This window comes from Vigna unguiculata, chromosome 6, assembly GCF_004118075.2.
Source record: "Vigna unguiculata cultivar IT97K-499-35 chromosome 6, ASM411807v1, whole genome shotgun sequence".
NCBI lineage: Eukaryota > Viridiplantae > Streptophyta > Magnoliopsida > Fabales > Fabaceae > Vigna > Vigna unguiculata.
In genome coordinates, this window is record NC_040284.1 from 22,049,482 (window position 1) to 22,074,052 (window position 24,571).

The window sequence follows — 24,571 nt, forward strand, 5'->3', positions numbered from 1 at the left end:
TATGAAGTTTGTTTAATGATGTTTTTAGCGTTTTTTAGGTTAATTGGAATGTTGTTTATGTGTCCTTGATTATGTTTGGTGTAATATGTTTTATATCAGTCATGTGGGTGGTAAGGCTAAAGTCAAAGCAGATAAAGAAAATGTGTTGTGCTTTTTTCTATGGAACTATAGGTACGACTTCGTAATTGTGTTGAGAAAAAAACATACATTGTTGAAATGAATGGTGTGCTTATCGTTCACAAATTGGAGACACACCTTTCGAATGGTGTTTGTATATGGAGATGCCTTTAGATATTTGTGGTTCGCTATTAAAGGAGTTTTTTAGCCGATAGGTTGTGGTGGAGGAATTATTTCGTATCAGGTAACACCTGGTGCCCTTAACTATGATAGATGTATGTATGGGTTTGGGGTTATGTGTAGTTAGAGTTGACGTAAAATTTGACTTAAATAAAAGTGGTTTTGTGGGTTTACTTTTCAGTGGCGAAGCAATAACAATTAATGGTATTACTAAAATGACGAAAGGTATAATAGGTATTGTAGAATGATATAGATAATATATGTCATTTGAATATCTTGGTTTGTTTTGATGTCCTTTATTTTTCTAGAAATTGAAAGATTGTAATTAATAGTGGAGTGAAAGAGTGACACACACCTTTAGTGGGATGAGCGGTTTCATTTTAGCGAGAAGGAGAAATTGGAAAGGAGGAGCGATTTGGTTTGAGCGAGCATGAGAGAATGGATACGAAACTAGATTTTCTCTTTCAAAAGCTTATCACACGCCCTTTTAATCTCCTAAATCTAATGCACACAAAATGCCAACGTCAATTATCCTAAAATAACTGGAATGCAAAATTAAAATTAAACCTCAATTGCCAAATGTCAAAAGTGGATAAGAAAAAATGAGTTAATATAGCATTTTCATATTTGATAAATGGAATGTCAACTAACTCCTTTTGAAAGACTTCTATTAAATAAGTTTTACTAGATTAACATTTGATTCGATAAAAACCTAAATTTACATATGAACCCAATAATATAGGATCATAATAAGTTGATTACAACTCACCACATAACTAGACATGTTGCAACCTCTCTTGGATTTTATCACTAAAACTATAAGATCTATATTAAAATATAGGTCTCGATACTTAATTCACAAATCAAATAAAAATTCATATATCATCTTAAATATATAACCACAATTTATATTATTTTTATCTAAATACTTTATAATCATCACATCACATCATATATATATATATATATATATATATATATGAAGACTCCACGACTCTGTACATATTTCATATTTTATCTTAAATATGATCATCTATGTACAAAAATATTCAATGCCAAATTAATATTATTAAAGTAAATATATTTTTATATTTTATTTAAAAAAATTAAAATGGAACATTTTTTTATAAACTAATTTATTATGTTTAATTTTCTTCAAAACTAGCGTAAATAAATCGAGTTTAATTTACTTAAAAATCATTTTTATTTTTCTCGTATGTCTTTCGTTAAAAAAATAATGCTATATAAGATTACATTTCACTTTCTAATTTGTTATATGAAACTGGCATTAATGACGAGATTATTTCTTAAAATATGAAGACCTTTTGAGTTATATATCCTTATTTTCACTTCATATGTAAATATTGTACTTACATATACTTATAAAAAAGAAGAGAGAAAATATTAATAAAATTTAATTTATTTCAAAACACTTAAATAAGAAATTACAACAGAAGTAAATAAAATCCTACTTTTTCTTTTGATAGTAAATTGAAAATCCATTGATTATGAAACACTTTATTAATTATGCATTGACTATCCAAACCGATGAATTAATTAATTGAACATTTAAAATGCATTCATAATACATTACTCCATACTTCTTCACACAATGCATGAAACCAAATTGATGGAGAACTTTTGAGTCGGCAATTAATAATAGAAATATTTATATGTTGACTTTTTCATGTGAGATGGTTAAAATAACACATCATCATCATCTCCACAATTATGCATGAGACTCGGTAATTTACAAAACATTTCTATCATGCTTCTATAATGGTTGTTCATATTAAGAAGCAATATTCAATGGATTAGACTTTGCAAATTTTGGATTTAATTTGGCTTGCTTACCTAGACGAATGAGATCATATAAAACCAAAATTTAATTTTAAAAATGTTTGGTTGGGACATGAAAGGTTCCATTAAGACATTATGTTTGTGTTAGGTTTGTTGTATAACATGGACGAAAAAAAAAATAATATATATATATATATATATATATAAAATAAAAAAATCATATTTTAACTTCAAAATTTTTATTTTGTATTTTCTGATTTGACTTAGTGTATAACATTGATTAATGTATCATTATTTTTTTTTTAAAAATTTAATACTCAATACTAAATCACGTAAAAAAATACAAAATGAGAGTAAAATTGTAAAAATCAAAATATCATGATTCTATATAATATTTCCTTATAAAACCTTAAAAAATCAAAATTATTTGGATAAAAATTATTAATATCAAACATATATGAAATTCAAGTGAACAAGATTTTCACATTAAGAGAAGGAAGCTCCGAAAGTGATCACATCATAAAGAATCTTTGCAAAAGTGATATGATGAGGTTATGTATCTTAAAAGTATTAATTGGTTCCAACAACCACCACAAAACTATCATCATGTTTTTTGTAAAGCCATAATCTATTATATTCATTGATTGCGCACAAAATTTTAAAATTTAGATCGCCTTAATTACTTAAATTATTTAAAAGAGTTGATTTTAATATCATTCAAAATAACATAATACTGAATATCGTGCATCTATATAATAGTTTGAATTATTGTGTTGAGTAAAAGTGCTTTAGCACATAATTTTCAAAGAAAATATTTTTGGAAACTATCATTGTAAACCCACATGTTTTATCTTAATTTTAACATTAATTAGTTAATGTAATAAAAAAATCTGATTTTGTTTCTAAATATAATTTAATTTAGCGTACAACTGTATATAATCTAAATATCAAACTTTTTTTTACACTTTAGTTGGTGAATAATAGCAGTTTTTTACACCAGTGAGGACCACTCACTATTATATTATTTATTCTCACCGACCTACATCAAATGAACGCTATAACTCCATTTTTTAAAATTTATTTTCATACTTTTACTTTCTTTTTTACTTTTTAGGGGATTGTGGATATAAAATCCACATACAACTTATTTTTATTTTTATTTATTATACACGTTTTATTCTGAAAATATCGAAATTTGATTTTTCAAAGACTAAGATCTAACTTTTATTTAGTAACTATTCTTATAAATAAATAAATAAAAACAGTGATTTCTATGAGAAATTTTTTAATTGTCGTATTTACTAATTAAAAAAAAATTAGGCTTAATTGAATAGTACCCGTTTTCGTTAGGAACTTTCAGTTTGATATCTACTTTTAAAAAATTTCAATTTTGTTTCAATTTTTGAAAAAATGTTTTAATTAGTCTTTTTCAAAAAAAAAAAATTATTAACACCGTTAATAACATGCCACTTGTCAACTTCTGGTTTTTTTAATTTTTTTTAATTAAAAAAAATTGTCACATGTCAAATCCTTGGTGTGACACATAGGATTGTCAATGCCACATAACAAGATACTGCCATGTGTCGGTATTCCTGTCAATCGTTATAGTTTTGATTTCATTTTAGTGCCCACATGTGTCTATTTATTTCAATTTAGTACTCATATATGTTTATTTGTTTCGATCTAATCTAGTCTTCACTCTATTTGTTTTAATTTAGTTCGAATATTTTTTTTTTCAAAATAGAAAAATATTGTATATCTTTTAAGATAACATTTATTATTTATATAAATGTTATATTGATATTTGTTACTAAAAATATTTACACGATTAAGTATTGATATTTATATCAAAGTTTAATAGTAAAAGTTGTGAATAACAAAATATTAATTAATAATTAAGAAAAAAATGTAATATATTATGACATCATTTTTAATAAAAAATATGAGTATTATTAAAATTGTTACACTAATATTTTATTATTTACGACTTGTAGAAATACAGTTTATTTTAAACTTGTAAAAATATAAGTATGGTTAGTTGAAAGTAATAAATCTTATATCGAAGAAACAATACTTCAAAGATTAAACATGAGTAAAATATATAAAATTTATTGTAGTCAAATATTCAACTAATTTAAGCATTTTTATAATGAAATCAATATAAATAAAAGATTCAATGATTGAAAAAATTAAGTTTGTAAACAAGTTGAAAAATAATTGATGAAAATCAATTATGTTAAAATACTCTGCACCCTTCTTTTGCCTTCCGCCCCCATCCCAAGAAAAAGGAAAAAATATATAATATGATAATAATTAATGAAAAAGGCAGCATTGGGTGTGAAAATAATTGGATGGAAATAAGATAACAGGAATGGCAACCGGCGGTGCCAGCATCCATAATGGATAATGTTTTCTTTTTTTTTAAGCTTTCCCCTTTCATAACGCTACACACATTTTAAATTTAAAGACATAATATTATATATATATATATATATATATATTAGCATTTAAAATAAAATTACACTAATATGGTGACTTAGTTATAAGATTTGACTTTCCATATGGATCGTGGTAAAAAAAGCATATAACAACATGAAATCCAATTCATACGACAAATAGTAATAATTCATGGATTGGTCCATGTGAATCCATTTTAGTTTAAAATATGCAAAGTTGAGTTAAGACTAAGTCAAGTAGATGATTTAAGTTAGGTTCAGATCAAATTAAGTTTAGGTTAAGTTAAGATTAATAGAGTTGATCCAAATATACTTTATGTTGAGTTGGTCCAAGTCGAAGGTTAAGATAAGCAGGCTCAAGTCGAATAATTAAGACGAGTCAGTCTAAGTTGAAGGTTGAGTAAAATTGACTCGAGCTAAAGGTCGGGACAAGTCAACTCGAATTGAAAATTGAGTTGAGTCGACTAGGTTGAAGAACCAAGTTGAGTCGGTCCAGGACAAGACCGATCGTCGAACCATGCCGAGTGACCTAGGCAAAAAGTTAGGTCGAATAATCGAGTTAAGTCGGCCTAAACAAAGGTCGAACTAACTTAACCTAGGTTAAAGGTCGATCAGTGTCTTTACCTAAGTTGAAATTCGACCCGAGTTGACCTGGAATCCAAAAAATCACATTAAACCATTCATATTAGCTTTGAATACATCATTAATCATTCCACTTATCATTTCACAATTCAAAACCAAATTGAACACATGAGAAAATATCTATATTCCACACAACCATTATAAAACCCCCAAATTCATAATGTACAAAACATATATCAACAATAAATCCTAATTTTTTCATCTAACAACAAAGTAAACATACTAATTAAGCATACAACCACAATTCCTAAATACAATTCAGAATCAATTATGAGATACAATCTTATTTTAGTAGCTAGAATTAGCTTTCCTCACACGATACAAACACCCTTTCTCACACTATTGCTCTCTAGAGTTTATATCCACATATCACCTAAACAACCAAATCAAATCCCAATTTTAGATCAAAACATGACATCATGATCATAGAGCAACAAAGGTTCAATAAGAATAACCTTAAGTCACATGCAATATCCTATAGTTCACATGCAGCTCAAGACCTAAAACACGTAATAAGGACAAAATAAGAACTTATTTTGTTTAAGTCTTTAATCAATTGATTTCATGAAACTTCTTACTAGAAACAATTCTACATTTCCTAATTAAAAAAAAAATTAAAAAATCTCAGAACTTCATATATTAAAATTATATTTATACTTTAAATCTTTTATTATTAAAATATGTTTAGAGGGATACAACTAAAAAAGAAAAAATAGAAAATTTTCTCTTCATTTATTTTTGCATCGATAAAAAATTAAATTACGTAAAAAAAATACATCAATGGAAATGTTTTTTACTGTTCCATTCTATAACAATTTTTTTTCCAGTTTTTATCTTTTTTAAAAGTAACACCTTAAATGCCTTTTTAAGAGAACATAATATGGAGAGACTGAGTAAATTTGACATCCTTTTCCTTTTCAATTCTCTTAAACAAACCAATGAAATATTCTATAGCTAACTTAAATTTCTCCCTAAATCTCTCTTTTCCAAATTATCAAAAACATTGAGCTTTTTTAGCATTTTTTTACGACTGACACGTATATTTAAAAATGCGATGAAACTAATTTTAAGTATTAAATATAGTTGAGATGAATACTTAAATTACTTTTAGGAATATAGATTATATTAGGCTTAAATACTTTTTTCATCCTTATTTTCGTAGTGTTTGTTGTGGATGGTCCTCATTTTTACCAAATGTTTTAGATGGTTCTCATTTTCGCAATTCGTGTTTAATTTAGTCATTTTCTGTGACGTCGTTTAAATCAGTTACGGAGCACTGTACTGAGGTGTATTACGTGTACTGTACAATGTAGTAATTAAATATTTAGGAATAAATGCTAGGGTTTTGAGAATGAATTGTTGGGCAGTTGATCAGTTGCTGTAATCTTCTTCCTCCATTCCCACAATTTGTGTTGTTGCAATCTTCTTCTTCCTGCAATCCCATGTCACGATCCAATCTTCTTCGTTTACCTCTGGATGTAATCGTTGGAGACAACAGTGTTGTAGCAATTCGTGCAATGTTAGTGGTTCAACGATAAACCCTAGTTCACCTATTTATCCCCAAATATCTAATTATTACACATGTATAGTACACGTAATATACCCCAATATAATGTAATACAAACAGTGTCATATGTACAGGCTCCGTTACTGATTTAAACGACGTCACAGAAAAAAACTAAATTAAACACGAATTGTGAAAATGATGACCATTCTAAACATTTAGTAAAAATAAAGACCATCCACAACAAACACTATAAAAATGAGAAAAATGAAGACGAAAAAAAATTTAAACCTTCACGTTAATATGCGAAGAAAAGAACGATTTCAGTAACTAGGCCGAGAAAATTATCCGTATTAGGAATGGTCGCTGAGAGAAAAAAAAGATGATTCAACGTTCCTTTGTTCACGAGGCATCTACAGAGAAATTTTATTGGTACTGCTATGTTCAACGAAAGCGTTACTGCTTCAGGGAGGTGCCTACTTCAATACCTTCTGAACATGCAGAAGCTGAAAGATGAAGCTTTCAAACATCACCTGCCCTGACATGCTAATTTTATCATTATTATGTTTTTCACTCTTCTTTGTTTCTTCGGGCAACCATAGTTGAATATCTGTAAAAAGAAACAAATGTAGCATTTGCATCACATAAGGGAATGTGTGCAAAAAAATTCAAATATTTAAATTACATCCATTGTTACACTTACCCACTTTAATAAATTCGTTTCATATTTAAATTCATATATTTTATTTAATTGGATTTGGAGATTTTTTTTTACAGTAAATAAAATTAAATGTTGTTATGAAGAAATTTTTTGGTGAAGATATATATTTTATTTTTTAATTCTGAATTACAGAGTTTTTATTCTATTTGTAAAATGTTTCTTCCAATTCGAACGAAAGGACATTGCTGAGTCGGTCTTGAATGGGATATTATTGATTCTACTTCGTCTAAATCATTTTTAATTCAAGATTGACTAAAATATCATTCAACACAACCTAGATTTAGAAGTTATCAATTACGCCTCAGTCGAGACTTTATTTGTTTGGTCTCCACTTAAAAATATCATTATCACAACTTCAATTAAGATATTATTAACCTATTTACAAATTATAAATTTATTTTACATCTGAATATGGCTTATTTAAATGCTTAAAAGTCTGGCATAACTACGCAGTCTTATTTTGTAGTTTGATTTATGAGCATACCTACAAACAAATCAATAAACTTAAATAGGTTATTAAACATAAAAAGGATAAAGAATATGGTTATTATGTAATATTAACCTAAAGAAGATTATTATTAAAGAAAATAAAAATTCATCAAAAATAATCATTATATTATACTTAATATAGAGAGACAAATAATACTTATATTAAACTATAAGAAAAAAATAGTTATAAAAGGAAAACTATGCATAAATGGAAAATAATAAAAGTTTCAATTACAAATATTAAATGATTTTATTCTCTTTTTGAACCATTATTAGTCACTATATTATATATATATATATATATATATATATATATATATTTAAATTAACTATTTAATCTTGAAAAATATCCCAATGATTTAGTTGAAAATATAAAAATTAACTTAATTCAAATAAACTAAAATTAATTTCTTAAAAATGATAGATTCGATTTTAATATCAATTTTATTCAAAATAAATAGATATGGATCTAAATTAAATTGAAAAAAAAAATCCAAATCCATTTAATTTTTGGAGTTTTTAAAATTTCAAAGCATGATAGCCTCACAAGTAGATGTGAACTGAATTCATTTCAAAAGCAAGAAATTAGATGGATAAAGAAAATTAATCACATACCTTCGTTTGAAGTTTTACATCTAAGAGGAGTTTCAGCTTCGCAATTGCTCCTGGTGAAAATTTCACTCCCCTCAGTATATATCTCATAAGAATTATTATGACAGTGTTGACCCTGCCTCCAATGCAAGAAAAAAGATATATATGTAGAATTAAGAATAGACATACTTTCTTTTATCTACTTGGCTTTCTTCTTTGTCAGGTTTCTTCAGTAATGATGATATCTCCTCCACATGACCCGAAGAGTCAGCTGTTACAAGACACTCAGTTGCTGATGCTTTTGGATTTGTGTCCTCTGTTCCTTCACATTCTTGCTCATGATTCTTGAAAGATGGGGCATCTTCTGCTAGTTTCTTTTCAGAGAGCAATTCATTATCTCCCATGAAAACATTTTCTTGATCAAAATTTTTGCGTCTGTCTTTTTGCAGTTTCACTTGTTTCTCGCTTTTGCTAACACTTCCCTGACCTGACATATCAGTAGATGAAGTCGCACAATGAAAACCTCCAGCATCCTCAGATTTTCCTTTGAAATGAAAATCTGGAGATAAACTTGGGCTTGTTGGCCAGGAATCAACGGTAGGGAATGCGGCTGAACAGTCAAATGCCAACTTTTGAGAGGTAAAACTGCAAGGAGGTGAATCTGGACGAGGTGCAGTTTTATTAAATCCACTGAAGGAAGGACTGGCCTTGTCACTTAATTCGAGGGTATTAAAGACGCTAAAAGGATCTTCAATTCTATTCTTGGATCCGAAGACTGCAAAATCTGTCTCTAAATCTAGACAGAATGAGGCGGCAACAGAACTTTTATCAAGTGAAGGATTTCTTTCCTCAAAGTGCCAACTGTTACGTGACCCCAACTCTTCCTGGAGAATAGAGTTTGAAAATTGAGATGGTACTCGCTTTGATGAGTTTGGCATACTTCTGTACTTTTCGTCCTTGGTACTGGACCTATTTCTAGAGCTAGAAAAAGCATTTCTATGTTTTCTAGGGCTTGCAAAAGCATTTCTATGCTTTCTTCTGTTCTCTCCTGTCAATATTATTGCTGGTGAATGCGCGGTGGACTCACCCCTCACTGACACAAAAATGAAGACATTCCAATTAGGAATAGCGCCTATGTCTCATCATGTATCAAATAGATCTACTAATCATATGCATAACCCCTCTTGGGAGTCAAAAGAGACGGAGAGAGAGACTTATATTACCGGCAGCGCATGAGCTTGACTCTTCGCTGACAGAAGGTACACAGATAGTCAGACAAGGTGGCAATATAAAGGAACAGAAAAAAAAATGATCATGAAACACAAGATTATTCTGGTTTTACCTCAGCAAGCTCGAATTATCCCTTACATCTTCTGGAATGAAATTTTGAGCATTGAAGTTCCCATCTAATCTATAACATTAACGACAGCAGAAAAACATAAGAAAATGCTCATGTCATTACGGACCTTCTAAGAATAATGTTCATACCTTGACCTGCTAGCAACATAAAAGTCAAAATCTTCCTCTAATTCGTCTTTAGAAAATGAAGACCGTGGTTCTGAAGATAAAGAAAAAGCATAAAAGAGTAAAAACACCACATTGGAGTGATATATAAATCGTTACTTATGTCAAATATGTTTTTGACTCAAACCAATCAACATAATCTCATACATGCTAGATGATGACATCAGATCTATGAATAAGTGGATCTCATTGACTATCCATCTAACAGACGAAAATTTGACCAATATAAGCAGTTAAAAACAAGTGCAGAATTCAAATTAAGAAAATAGAATAATTCGAAACATTTCATCATTTTCCATTCTTTTTATAATATATATCTTCCATCATACTTGGATTTCTCTCTTTCGCTAGGTGTCAAATAGTTTGTGCCCAACACTAAATTCAAGTACAACACAACCAGTCATGAGGTCTCTGTGTTTGAAAAACATTTACATATCACCTAAATAGTTAGTCCTGTAGTAGATGTAGTTTCTCTCCAGAGAAGATGCTTAGCATTTACAACATGCTGGTAGGAAAGGGTTGAGAAACTACTGTTTAACAAATTAACGTTAATTGTGATAACACATGCATACTTGTACTCAAATTGATTTTAACTAACAATTGTATCTACTGTCGTTCTAGAGAAAATAGGACATAAGTTTCCAAATACGTTCATGAAGTGTAAAATGACCAGGTGATTTCTAAATTTTCGGTGCGAATTAATTAAAATAGGTAAAGCCGCATAAATTAAATTATCTTGTCAGTGTCATCGGTGTTCCATTCTAAGAATATTCTTTAAAATATTGAAGTAAGGTTATATTTGGTAGCTTAAGGAAGCAAATTGTACCGCCCATATCCGTCTGTTTCTTCGTTACAGCTGAAGAAGACCTGCATAGCCATACATACAACCATCTTTAAGTCAAAAATATCATTATGGGAAACAAGGGAAGGTGCGGTCTAGCTTCTCTAGTATAGCAAATACCATTTCTTCGGCAGTAGGCCTTCAAAAGCATAGTTCTCCATTTTATAGGTTCCACTTTTCAATAATTCAGGAGATTTAGAACCCATTTGAAAAGTCTTCTTACACGAGGTATCATATCCCATCTCGTTGTCAAAGGTCTCATCAAGGAAAACTGAACATGATATATTCCATAAAAGGCGGAGAAACAGTTTTTCATAACCGAAAAGAGATAGTCATGTCATTTACTGCAAAGCCTCAATATGTAACCAATGACCAGCTCTATTATTTACCACATTAAGTATGGATAAAATCTAGATAAATGTGGTTGGTCCAGATAGATAGGTTTTAATTGAATCATTGACTCGCGATTCACGGAATCCATTAAGTAAATGATGATATGGTCAATATCTCCAGTGCTTAAATATAAATTATCTAATTCAAATAATGTGGTCATTTCTGAAATTTACAAGTTACATGCATTTCACGTTTTTTTTTTTCTTTCCTTTTCTTATTTTACAGTTCTTCAGTTTTATGTTTTGTTCATCTGTTACTGCTACATGTCATAGATCTTGATGATAACAAATAGTTACTATGTATACAAGAAATCGGTTCAAGTTATTTCAAATGCATTTTCGCAAAGTGTTACAGAACAAAAGTATTGAAAGAAAAGTAATTAGATATAACAAATAAGAAAGAAAAAAAATAGGTATGATTACCATTCCACAAGTCTCCATCACTATTTTCAGTCTTGTAGAAGAATTCTTCCCTATCGGCAGAGCCATTTCTGTTATCAATGTCATAAAAATGATTGCCGTTTCCAACAATTGCTGAGCTTCGCCTTAATTTGTTAAATGGGAAGTCCGAAGAACTAATAGGCGAGACCTTGATATCTTGCACCATTGTATCCTATAAGTAGTGTGTCACAATGTATAATATCAGAATTACCCAACATAACTCATTTTGAATTAAATTAGGCAGAATATAATGTAAATTATTGGAAAGTCTATCAATCAGGTGAACAGTATTATACGTCCAAGTCCAGCTGTGATCAAATCAAAAGACTAAAACAGGCAAAATATAATAAAAGATTAACATAAACAGCAGTAAAAACTTAACAATCCCCTCAAAAATTTTAAGGGATACTATGTAAAATAAGTGGCATGGGCCATCGTAAGGTTGCTGCCTTGTATCCAAGAGCTATAGGCAGCTTTCATTGAGGTGATTAAGAGATAGAAAAGAAAAATGAGAATATAATTTGAAAAAGGGTGAAGCGGTAGAGTGTGTAATTTTCCCTAATATCTTTAATCATATGATCGTTCCCAGTTATTACTAAGTCATCTCTGCTTAACCGACAGATCCGTCGCCTTAATCATGATTGTTTCAAATTAAAATACAACAACTAAGTGATGATTCATTAAGTCAACTCTCATTAGGTCATGGTTATTACCGAACTCTCCGAAGTTTCTCTCCAAGAACCCAATACATACACACACTAATCTGACTTTTCCAAAGCAGCAATCTCAATATTGTGCATAAATATCATATTATCACTGAAGACTGTGGACTAATTTATGGCTCGACTAATCAGCGCTCAATAACTTTACGAACACAATGTTATACAATTACGTCATTGCATCCTGCCAATTAATGGTCATCAATTGCAGACTGAATTTTTATTCCATGGATGAGGAATAAAATAAAATGAGATATAATTATGAAAGCACTTTAATAAAACAAGAACTCGTTGATTTTTCAAAATAAAACAAAAAATAGAAGATGTATATCAGTTCAGGTATCATTAATGATTGACAAGGAAAATATAGCTATAGAAGATGCTGATTATGCAAGTGTGTGGTGTGTAAAGATGATTTTTTGCTTCACCACTTCAAGTTCAATGTCATCCAGCACATGGTTAAGTTTCTTCAATTTTGATTTACTTCCATCCTTCTGCAATGGAGAATAACTATATGGGATTCTGCAAATAAAAAATTCCAAAACACGCACACAAAAAAATCAATCTGTGACATCCAGTGAAATTCTTGAATGATACTATCATTTTTTTAAAAGAACAAGTGAGGTTATGTTGTTCATTTAAAATAATTTTATGATTAAGCCTACCTTTCATGAAACTGAAGGGACGATAGCCCCAAACATTTAAAACTTACAAGTGGCATAAGATATGAAATTTGAAAGAAGAACACCAACTATAGTTAACACTTATTGTTGTTATGAAATATAAGACTTTTTTTTATGCATTTTTAAACACTGCTGAAAAATAGGATACAGGTAAAATCAAAAGGGCGGCTATCAGATAGCAAACACCATCCTTCTCTGAGACAGCAATGGTACCATTGCTTTTGTTACAAACAGGCGACTGGTAGCAATAGAATCTACCTTTGTAGTATTTGTTAAAGAAAAAACTTACTTAACAATTAAAAAACGGGCATCATTATTCGTAAACAATTTAACAAGTCTTGATGGATATTAAATAATAACAGGTCATGTATAAAATGACAAATGTTAAACATATGCTTAACTAAAATTTTCATAGATGTGTGAGATGATATGGTGATAATGTGAACTGAAGAAATTTTCGACATTGTAATTAAATGAAGATATTTAGCCACAAAGTCATTGAAGTGGCAAAGTTGCACCAATCACACGGTGGGAAAACTAAATTGTTTAAGGTTAAAGGGTTATTCTTACGGAGAGAAGAAACAAAAAAGAAAAGAAAATGCAAAAAGGATCAATTTAATTACCTAGCACGTTGCTCTGGCGAATGAACTGGCGTCTCTGTCCCAACTTTACCCAGGCCTAGAAGGATTCAATTAACATATATATATGCGAAGAAAATGTCAGAGTAAAAAACAATTTCATAAAATTGTTATATGTAAAAAGTTTCACTTTATCTGAACATATTTTAAATCAACTAAAAGGGATATATCCTTACATTTTAGTTGACGAGTATATAACAATAGTCACAGTGATCCTACGAATAACTAAATATGAAACGGGAGGCGAACCAAGATGAATGAAAAGCAATATGTACCTTCAAGTGAAAAAGAAACATGATCTTCGCAGGTCGGACACTTTTCTGCAGTGGCATTAGGTTCATCATCACACACCAAATCAATAACAGAAAATTCCGAGTCTGAGAACAAGGACAAACCAATAGGTGAGAGGCAGGCGCTGAATTTGAATGTAAAGATAAATGTTCAATAAATTCCACTGTAATGGCTTCGAAAGCAAAATATGCTAAGATATAATAATCTAAAATTTACTAAAGCAAGAAACACATTTCCAACATGTTTATTGAATATCTATAATATGCTACTTACATTGATCGGATACTGTCTTCCATTGATTCAGGGGTCCATTGAAGGCAGTATTGTGGTGATCGGAAGAACTCCTGTCAAGTGAAAAAAAAAGTGTCAAATTTTCGGAAGCTGAGAAATAAGTGGTGTTATGTGAAACAAATGCGTACTGGTTGCAGGTTAGCCTAAGAATACCAAGCCAATACATTTAGAAAGAATCCCTCTTGTAATTTTTTTTTTTCTATAGTCGTCCAACTCTCAAAATGAGAAGGGAAAATTAGAGAGAAGTGAGAAAAGTCTAGAAGGAAATGGTGAAACAAACACAGGAAAGCAAATGAATAAAAAGTTCTGTTCAGTTTCAAATTCTGTCATTTTGTTTGCCTTTAAATTTGTTTTGACTAGTTTCATCTAGAAATCTGAAAATTTTGAGGCCAGACTGAACCAACTCGATTAATAAAAGGATTAGAAGCTTTTGATCCACGCCAATCCAACTCCTGCATACCCATAAAAGGAAAGAAAAAGAAAATGAACTCAGAAAAAACCAGCGAATGTAATGTTTTCACATTTCCTTCTAGCTTCGTTGCAGACACCTTTTTTATGTTTGCCAGCCATTGATGTATTACTATGTGGAGCAATAAGTTAAGACGAAACAAGTGAAACAATGCCTACAAGTAGGCAATGCAGTCCTTCTCCAACCTCATAAGAACCCCTTGGTTCCATTCAATTTCTTTAAGACTAACCAATATAACAATATAGAAGAAGGCTCAATAACAATGTAAAAGTATCACTCACTTCGGTGATGTTTCAGTCTGGCGGCACAAAGGTGCCCCTGCATATACATTCATTATATATTTCACATCTTAGTTCCAAATTGCATTTAAATTGAACCAAACAGACTTGACGGTTTTTGCGTTGGCTAATGTACTAGATCACGTACTTGCCTCTTCGAATCTGAAAGAATTTACTGTAGTATCCATATTGGTAAACATTGTTGGCTGATCTGTTGAGACATTGACTGGCAGGGTAGAAATATTGATGTCTCCATCGTCCCTCTCTTTCGTTGTTGTACAGTTAGCGTGGGGGGAAGTTGATAATTTGACTAAACAAGACATAAGCAAGAAAAGAAGCAGATAGTCATCAGGACAAAGCAAACCAAAAAAAGAAAGCTGTATTAGCTGGCTGTCCTTTTCCCTGCCAATGTGGTTGTTCTTCAGGAAGTTTTTCAGAACATGAAATATTTCAAGTCTGTAAAGAAATAGTGTTATGCAGAAAGAAGATTTGATGCTTACCCTCTGGAAAAAATGGATTGCACTGCTGAGCTTTTGTTGACAAGTTAAGCAAATTAAGAATGTCCAGAGACCGATGTTCCTTGAGGCTTTGTCCACTTATTCCTGGACTATCATAACAGTTATCTGATCCCATCATATGCAAATTTTGTTGCTTACGCTTTCTTTGTTCAAAGTATTGCTTTTGCCTGGTGAAAATAAGGAGTTCATTACAATTCTACAATATATATAACCTCCCAATTTCAGCAGAACCACTCTTCCCTGCCTCAACCAACCAACCTCCATATAGGTTTGTAACTAACATAACATCAAACTTTTACCTCTTTTGTGTAGACTTCCTTGACTGAAAATCTCCCATCCCGGCGCCAGTGATTATCATGCATCAATTAGATAGAATGTTTGGACATCAGAAGCAAAATTAACATCATTCAATTATATTTTTGTAAACAATTTGCAGTTTTGGATGGCTCGTCACGCCAACTACCACGCCAACTACGTCAGCTAGCATAACATGAAAATCAAATTTTGTTTGCGCCAGAGGCGATGACTAGAATTTTTTACTTTCATTTTCTATTCAGAAAACCTTGTGATTTCCAAAAACATCTACAAATGCTAAAATTCAGTGGTCCTATAGGATACTGTAATCCTTCAAAGGATACACAGATTTTGTTTCTTCCTAAGTACACATAATATCTAGATTCGATTGAAAATATATTGCAATATGCAATTAGCTCGTTTCAACAAAGCTCCAACTCACAGTAGCAACTTTCCGCCTGGATCCTCCCATCCATTGTAACATCGTGCAGGATGCGATCTGCAACCTCACACGAAACAAAGCAGATCCGCAACGTTCAAACAATCGCGTTCAGAGTTTCGATTGAAAAAGTATAGTTCAAAAAAATTAGCATTATCATGAAATGAAATTCTAAAGGCAAACGTTGTCTCAGATAGAGAGTATTCAGTTACAGAGAAAAAGAATGACACCTATAAGGACGAATCGTGGTCTCAGATAGAGTATTCAATTACAGAGAAAAAGAATGATACCTATAATAGCGAATCCAGATCTGAATTTCTTTTTCGGAACGTAGTGGAGAGGAGATGATCGTTGAAAGGTGGAGCTTAGGAGAGCCCTTGTGAATACCGAAATTTTGAACTCGAATGCCACCGCGGGAAAAAAACTGAACCCAATGCTATATAAAGAAGGTTTTTTAGTACTGAGTTTATGTATTAAGATTTTACAAACTACCTAAGATTTTACTTGTTTGATCTTAAGTTATGCTACATTATATTCAGAAATTCTGTGTAAACTTTGTAATGTATGTTACTAGTGTAATAGTTTGTGATAAGTAGAACTGTGAAATTACTTAGGTCAGAGTCAATAGCCAATAAATTTTACTACCATATTGCCTAACAAAATTGATTAGTTTGCTTTGACAAAAACTTATATAAAATATAAAATGGAAAAAATAAAACAAAGAAATAAATGTTGAAATGTAATTTGGCTTGAATATAACTATTACATGTTGATTGAATATGGATTGTATCCGATTCTCTCAAATCACGTGCAAATAATTTCACTAATTAAGTATCGATTACATGTACAAGTACACAAAAATACTCATAACAATACAACAAAATTTGTTTGGTATTAATTTTATGAAATTATTGTTTATATTTTAACAATGTCTTGACTAAAGTTAACCAAAAATATCTTTCATATAACCATGACAAATATTTCATTGAGAAGATTAAACTTAAGACAAAGTAATAAAGATAAATTTCATAAAGGTTGAAAAAAACCCTTACCAAGACCAACCACAAGATCTTTTGACTAAAAACAGTAAAAAAATGTTTCACCATATCTAAGATAACATGTTTTAAGGTGAAGTCAAAAGTGTCTCGATCAAAGCAAATATTTCTTCTGTGTAAAAAGTGACTTTATCTTAGACTAGTTAAAATTTATTTTTATTCAATTGAAATATGTTTTAAATGGTTGAAAACAAATTAAAATAATTATGACGCGTGGACTAGTCTAACTTAAAACTCTAACTGTGTAAACGTGTAAGTTAGATTTTTTTTTTTTTTACTCTTTTATTAGATGGGTTTAAAATATCGTTAATGAGTTGATATTGAAACTTGTGGTTAAATTAATAAGTTTAATCACATATTTAACCTTAAATTATTAAAAATAGAAGATAAAATAATATCAATGTAATTGTTCTAGTAAAAACTGAAGAGATGTTTAAGTTAGAAATATTTTATGTCTACCCTTAGATGTTGGGGAGAGTTGCCTTTGTAAGTCTAGAAACATTTATTATCAATTTCCAGAATCAAAAAATATATTAGACTTTTCACCTAAAAGCCGGACATATTAGTCATTTTAAAGATTTTGATACTTTCTTATAATTGTGGTAATTTCACTTCATATTTGTAAAGAGGTTACATGGTATATTAATCCACATGAATATATTTGATTTCATTCCTAATTTTGTTTTTATTTTGAAATATATTTAAGTTGTGTTTTATGTTTCAAAATTGTGATAATTTTGTCAAAAGAAGGAAACTCCAGTACTCCTCTAAAAATAGGTGTACACTCGGTCCAACGACGCCTTATGTTTCCTGGCACAACTTAAAACCCACGTTTTAAAAGCGTGTCTTGAGTAAGGAAGGATTTTAACCACGTTAAATCATCTGATAACTCACCAAAGGAAGAATAACACATGTTAAATAATAAATAAATAATTGATCATTAAATTATAGTTTATATTTGACTGTTCAGTTATTTTTCTTTTATTTCTTGATTTAATTTTTGTTTTTATTAGTGAGAAGTTCTGTATGAAAATAATTCCTACAAGAATATGACTTCTGAGTGGTGGTCAGATTTGACTAAGCCGCGTGTGTCAATGCATGCCACTCTCATCCCTTCCACGTACCCAACTTCGCTTCTCTTTCATATCTTCCATTCTTCCCCAGATGCCACCCAAAGCGCCTTCCATCTACACCTCTATATATACTTACAAATCCCCCCAAATCTATCACTACACAACACAACACACATTTCAATAATCATCGTCAAGGGAAACAGATACAAATGAAAGACACAATTGAAACTTCAATGACACTCACCAGCTTGCTCCACCACGTGGCTGACAAATTCCCCTCCCGCCGAGCCATTTCCGTCGCCGGGAAATACGACTTCACCCACTCCCGCCTCCACCGCCTGACAGAATCCGCCGCTGCTCGATTGGTCGCTGCCGGCATCAAACCGGGCGACGTTGTCGCCCTCGTGTTCCCCAACACCGTCGAGGTTCGGATAATAATCCTTAACTACTAAATTCTCAACATAAACTTGTTTAAGAACACGTAGAAATGTCTTAACATTTTGTTTTCTCTGTTTCGATTTCAGTTTGTTATCATGTTTCTAGCCGTCATTCGAGCGCGAGCCACAGCGGCGCCGTTAAACCCAGCTTACACGGAGGAGGAGTTTGAGTTTTACTTATCCGACTCAGATTCAAAGCTTCTAGTAACATCATTGGAAGGAAACACGCCGGCTCAAGCTGCGGCTTCGAAACTCAACATCGCTCACGCCGCGGCTTCGCTGACCCAAGCTGAAAACGAAGAAGCCGAGCTGAGTCTCTCGTTGAGCCAATCTTTTGACTCGGTTGAGTCACTCGTTAACGATCCTGCTGACGTGGCGCTTTTCCTTCACACCTCCGGAACCACGAGCCGTCCCAAGGGGGTGCCGCTGACTCAGCACAACTTGCTCTCTTCCGTGAGGAACATTGACTCGGTGTATCGACTCACTGAGTCTGACTCGACGGTGATTGTGCTTCCGCTGTTCCACGTGCACGGGTTGATCGCCGGGCTGCTGAGTTCTCTCGGCGCCGGCGCGGCGGTGGCGTTGCCGGCGGCAGGGAGGTTTTCCGCTTCAGCATTCTGGAAGGACATGATTAAGTACAACGCCACGTGGTACACCGCAGTTCCTACCATACACCAAATCATTCTGGAACGCCACTTTAACAATCCCGAACCGGTTTACCCGAGGCTCCGGTTCATCCGAAGCTGCAGCGCTTCTCTTGCACCGGCTATTATGGGTAAACTGGAGGAGGCTTTCAGTGCCCCCGTCTTGGAGGCTTATGCAATGACCGAAGCCTCGCATCTCATGGCTTCGAACCCTTTGCCCCAAGATGGACCCCACAAGGCCGGGTCAGTTGGGAAGCCCGTAGGCCAAGAAATGGGTATATTGGACGAATCGGGTCGGGTCCAGGACGTTGGAGTTAGTGGAGAGGTTTGCATTCGGGGACCCAATGTAACGAAAGGTTATAAAAACAACGTGGAAGCTAACACGGCAGCGTTTCAGTTTGGTTGGTTTCACACCGGTGACATTGGATACTTTGATTCTGATGGGTATTTGCACCTAGTGGGTCGGATCAAGGAACTCATCAACCGCGGAGGTATATCCACATTCTATCATATATACAGTTTCTTTATTATATTATATTCATTACTTAAAAGCAAATTAATTTTGATTCACAAATTAAAGTATTATTTTGCTTAAGAATTTTTAATTTTTAAAAGAACTATTTAAATACGTTTATAGATGTTATTTTATTGTTTTTTAATCAAAATCAATTTTTTATCTCAAATTTATCTAATAAAAGCTTGTATTACATATTCATTATATGTTTATATCTAAATTTAAACCTTTAGAACAATAAAAAAAACAATAATAATGCCCTGCTATTTTCTTTGAATGGGTATGACAATTAAATAATTTCTGTTTGATTTTGAAATTCTGTACACAACTCTTTTTAAAGAAAAATATTAGGTTGAATTCAGCTTAACCATTGATTTTGTGAAGGTGTAATTTTATGAAACTGCCTTTGAAAGTGTTTGTTTCTAAAAGATTAGGTTGACTTCAGCATTGGTGACGTGAGTTTCATTCTTGCTGTCCAATTTGTGGGCACGCGCAATTCATGAAACTTCTTAATATTTGAGCGTGTTCAAACTAATCATGGTTAATTATATTTGATAACATTAAACAACTTACTTAGCTGGGTTGACATCGTGTTAACTGACTCTATATTTCACACCTGACAAGATGTTTTGATGAAGTAGGCTTTTTATTTGGTATTATTATGTTACCAACAACTCATATTTAGAACGTTGATTTGTTAAAATTCATTTTCGCAGTTATTTTGTTTGAAACAATGTCCAACTCATCTGTTTGACTTTCAGAAAACTTCAATGAATGTGCTTGTTAACTGGTGAAGGTTTTTTGTGTTTTCAGGTGAAAAGATATCACCAATAGAAGTTGATGCTGTCCTTCTTTCACACCAGGACATTGCTCAAGCAGTTGCTTTCGGAGTGCCTGATCCAAAATATGGGGAGGAGGTATGTCTTTTTCTGATTTATTTATGAGTTTTACCTCAAAAGCTGAGTGTGTTTGTACTTAAAGAAACAAATGACAGACTTCAGAAATTTGTGGCTAACTATATTGTACTGATCACATCTTTTTGCACTTAACAGATATATTGTGCTGTGATCCCAAGAGAAGGATCAAACATTGACGAGGCAGAGTTGCTAAGATACAGCAAGAAGAATCTTGCATCCTTCAAAGTCCCCAAAAAGGTTTTCATCACTGATGCTTTGCCCAAGACTGCTACAGGAAAGATTTTGCGCCGACTTGTGGCAGAACACTTCGTCTCTCAAATTTGAGCTACTCAGTTCTTCAGCTTTTAGCCTTTGTTTCTTGAAAATGAAGAAATTACATCGAGAAAGTGGAACCCAAAAATCACTATACAAGAAACCAAATATTCTATTTGATGCCTACATACTTAGCCAGTACATAGTTGGAATCATGAGACCATAAATTCTAACAGTAATTTGGCAATTGTCATTGAAGAAGAGGGTATTTCTTCGAATAATTCATACAATAGATAGATTGTAGTTTTCAATGTTTATTGTAATGGTACACAATGTAATACTTATAGATCTTAAATAATTTCTTAATCATTTTTTGTAAGCATTTCTTACCACATGAATCATGATACGAAGAAGAAGACTTATTTTAACAGTGTAAAATTATATCCTGAAACAAACATGATATAACCAGATAACTATATATGAAAACGCTGAAAAGCAAAACTGCTGTATATAAAAACTTGTATATTGCTAGCAATGTGCTGCTGTCAAGAAAAAATGTCACTACACAACACAAAACATTGTGATTCTTGAAGTGCTAACATTGAATGAAAATCAACAAAGGTTGTCTTCATTGCCAAAAAGCTGATGTAGCAGTAAATGCTTTTATCTACATAGTCGTTAGCATTTATAAAGAAGAAATTTGTGTCAATACATGCAATTTCATACACCGTGTATATCTATCTATATTAGCGTGTCAAATTTGATTTCTTTTAAAGTATATGAAATTCATCTGAATTTATTCCTTCCACACTCTGAGTGGTTCCAGCAAAGCATCAAAGATATACCGTGTATGCTCTTATTCTACAAATGAAACGATTAAATATTGAAAAATTATCAGATAACGATATCCCTGAAATAGAAGTCAAAACAAAAGACCAAGTTGAACGACCAGGAGGCATAACAAAGATAGATCTCAAATCCAAAATGAACAAAGACACCACCTTTGGTAAAACTTCCATGTTTCATTCTTGGCAAACAAGTAATGGACGTGTATAAATACCCCAAACCCAGAAGCAACTAAACCATATGAACAATCTCAGTCTCGGATTGAAACTAATCCAACCAAACCACACACGTTTTCAAGGCAAAAATGGAAGATTCCAACGTAGTTCTGCTGGATTTCTGGCCAAGCTCTTATGGAATGAGAGTGAAAATCGCTTTGGCAGAGAAGGGAATCTCGTATGAATGCAAGCAAGAAGACTTAGAAGCTAAAAGCTCTCTTCTTACAGAGATGAACCCAGTTCACAAAATGATACCAGTTTTGATTCATAATGCAAAACCCATCAGTGAGTCACTCAATATTGTTCAGTACATTGATGAGGCATGGAAACACAAACCTTCTCTGCTTCCCTCTGACCCTTACAAACGATCCCAAGCCAGGTTTTGGGGCGATTACATCGACAAAAATGTAAGTTATACACATACTTTTATAAATTGATTATAAGGAGGATAAAGGATTGTGTGAATGTGTTTGATGCAGGTATACAATGGTGTGAAGAGGGTATGGACGGGGAAGGGTAAAGAGCAAGAAGAGTGGAAGAAACAATTGATAGAATGTTTGAAGAGCCTGGAAGATGAACTTGGAGACAAGGCATATTTTGGTGGTGAAGAGTTTGGGTATGTGGATGTGGCCCTTGTTCCTTTCACTACCTGGTTTTACACGGTTGAGACATTTGGGAAACTAAGCATTGAAGAAGAGTGTCCAAAACTTGTGGCGTGGGCCAAAAGGTGCATGCAGAAAGAGAGTGTGGCTACATCACTCCCTCACCCTCACCAGATATATGATTTTGCCCTGCAATATAAACACAGACATGGACTTCAGTAGATACATATCTGTTATCATATAACATTAAGTATAAGAAATATATACACTACCATGTGTGTTTGTGTTTTTCTTATGATGATAGTAGTACTGAAGTTAGAATCTGTTGTTTATAAAATAAATTATGTGTTGTAGACCTAATAAAACATTTATATATTGCCACTTTTTAAAATATTGCAGTCATGATTATCTATTTATGTATATATTTATAGATTAAAACAGAAAAGAAAGAAAAAAAAATGTGCACCAATTTTCTCTATACTAAATAAGAGTCAAAAGGGAGCTAATAAGGGCATTTATTTCGCATATTCCAGATTTGTAAATAAATTTTAGAATTTTTGAAAAAAAATTGATTATGCCTAAAAATTGACTGAGCAAAGTAAGGAGTAAGAAAATTTATTTACTCAACGAATATTGTAGATTGCCAACAAATTTTTAAAACTTAAAAAATCTAATAACTCGCTTAACGAAAAAGAAAAAACTATCTGAACAACTATTTACCACATTTGTATTTGGGCCAGGCATTTGAAGTACGAAAGCCCATGAAATACAGCGGCACAGAGAAATTCACCAAACTAACCTCCAATCCAACGGCGCAAGTAAACCCTAAATTGTTCCATCCCATTATAAATAGCGTCTCACATCACTCTGGATTCCTCGTCTATTGATAAAGCATCGTTGAGCCGCAGGGTTAGACTCGCTTTGACTACTATTCTCTCCTAGGGTTTTGATTTGAGGTTGAGGTTATCGATTTATTAGGTTTGCGTATTAGCATATTAGCGTGCATGTTCATTCATTCGATAATTTGTGAATGTTTTTGCGATCTGTGCGATCTGAAGGTGTGAAGCCGTGCACAATAAGCCGATGCTCTGGATTAAAATGATGAAGGCAGCATGGTTGTGTGCACGGAAATTGATGTTTTAGGTTAATATGTCTGCTCTCCCTGATCAACACAATGATGGGAGGGCCTGGTTGCGACCTACATTTCTTTTCTATCTTAGATTTAACATTTTAATTGCTTTTTCCAATATCAGTGTCTTATCTCGTATGTATTTATTTAAAAACAGGATACTTTGATACCTATAGTGAAACATTAGGGTAATCTGAACCAGTTTTGTGTCTGTATTGTGTTTTTTAATTCAATTTATTTATACAATTTTGTTTTTAAATTATTGTTTTTCTTCGTTTAATGTTTAAAGTGTGCCAAAACTGTGTTTACATTCATTTTGGCCAAGAGGTCGTGATTTATATTCACTTTGGCCAAACAGTCAGTGGTTTACTCTCATTCTGGCCAAACAGTCAGTGATTTACTTTCATTTGGGCCAAACAGTGGTGATTTACATTCATTTTGTGCCAAATAGTGGTGATTTTGCATGGTGATTTACAGTCATTTTTATTAAACAGTGAGACGTTGCGGATGAACTCTATGGACGAAATATATAGGATCATAATTAAGAATTATGAAATTTATAGAGGACA

At 32.2% G+C, this 24,571-nt stretch overlaps 3 protein-coding genes and 1 non-coding gene across 6 annotated transcripts; 3 read left to right on the top strand and 1 right to left on the bottom strand.

The window, feature by feature from the left end:
* Positions 1 to 6,943: 6,943 nt before the first annotated feature.
* Positions 6,944 to 16,718, bottom strand: LOC114187693. Of its 3 annotated transcripts, none has more exons than XM_028076004.1 (17): positions 16,609 to 16,718; positions 15,885 to 16,378; positions 15,568 to 15,752; positions 15,216 to 15,377; positions 14,303 to 14,373; positions 14,014 to 14,115; positions 13,724 to 13,778; positions 12,846 to 12,939; positions 11,681 to 11,870; positions 10,986 to 11,136; positions 10,851 to 10,891; positions 9,989 to 10,058; positions 9,843 to 9,911; positions 9,724 to 9,749; positions 8,690 to 9,593; positions 8,525 to 8,574; positions 6,944 to 7,309 (listed from the first exon to the last, which is right to left on the bottom strand). In XM_028076004.1, the coding sequence occupies exons 9-17, from the start codon at positions 11,862 to 11,864 to the stop codon at positions 7,176 to 7,178; spliced, it is 1,629 nt and encodes a 542-aa protein (XP_027931805.1). In that variant the 5' UTR covers positions 11,865 to 11,870; positions 12,846 to 12,939; positions 13,724 to 13,778; positions 14,014 to 14,115; positions 14,303 to 14,373; positions 15,216 to 15,377; positions 15,568 to 15,752; positions 15,885 to 16,378; positions 16,609 to 16,718; the 3' UTR covers positions 6,944 to 7,175. The 3 variants fall into 3 exon arrangements, with proteins under 3 accessions (XP_027931805.1, XP_027931806.1, XP_027931807.1); XM_028076006.1 differs by lacking the exon at positions 6,944 to 7,309 and adding an exon at positions 7,823 to 7,904; XM_028076005.1 differs by having other exon boundaries at positions 15,885 to 16,718.
* Positions 16,719 to 18,583: 1,865 nt separating this feature from the next.
* Positions 18,584 to 21,638, top strand: LOC114187845 (oxalate--CoA ligase-like). Its single transcript, XM_028076226.1, has 4 exons — positions 18,584 to 18,871; positions 18,971 to 20,018; positions 20,855 to 20,958; positions 21,094 to 21,638. Exons 1-4 carry the CDS (start codon positions 18,656 to 18,658, stop codon positions 21,280 to 21,282), a joined length of 1,557 nt encoding a protein of 518 aa, XP_027932027.1. The 5' UTR covers positions 18,584 to 18,655; the 3' UTR covers positions 21,283 to 21,638.
* Positions 21,639 to 21,771: 133 nt separating this feature from the next.
* LOC114187846 (probable glutathione S-transferase parA) lies at positions 21,772 to 23,264 on the top strand. Its single transcript, XM_028076227.1, has 2 exons — positions 21,772 to 22,678; positions 22,751 to 23,264. Exons 1-2 carry the CDS (start codon positions 22,361 to 22,363, stop codon positions 23,093 to 23,095), a joined length of 663 nt encoding a protein of 220 aa, XP_027932028.1. The 5' UTR covers positions 21,772 to 22,360; the 3' UTR covers positions 23,096 to 23,264.
* A 708-nt stretch (positions 23,265 to 23,972) lies between these two features.
* On the top strand, positions 23,973 to 24,079 carry LOC114189326. The gene has a single exon (XR_003605630.1). It is a non-coding gene; the product is annotated as a small nucleolar RNA snoR100 (small nucleolar RNA).
* The last annotated feature ends 492 nt before the right edge of the window (positions 24,080 to 24,571 follow it).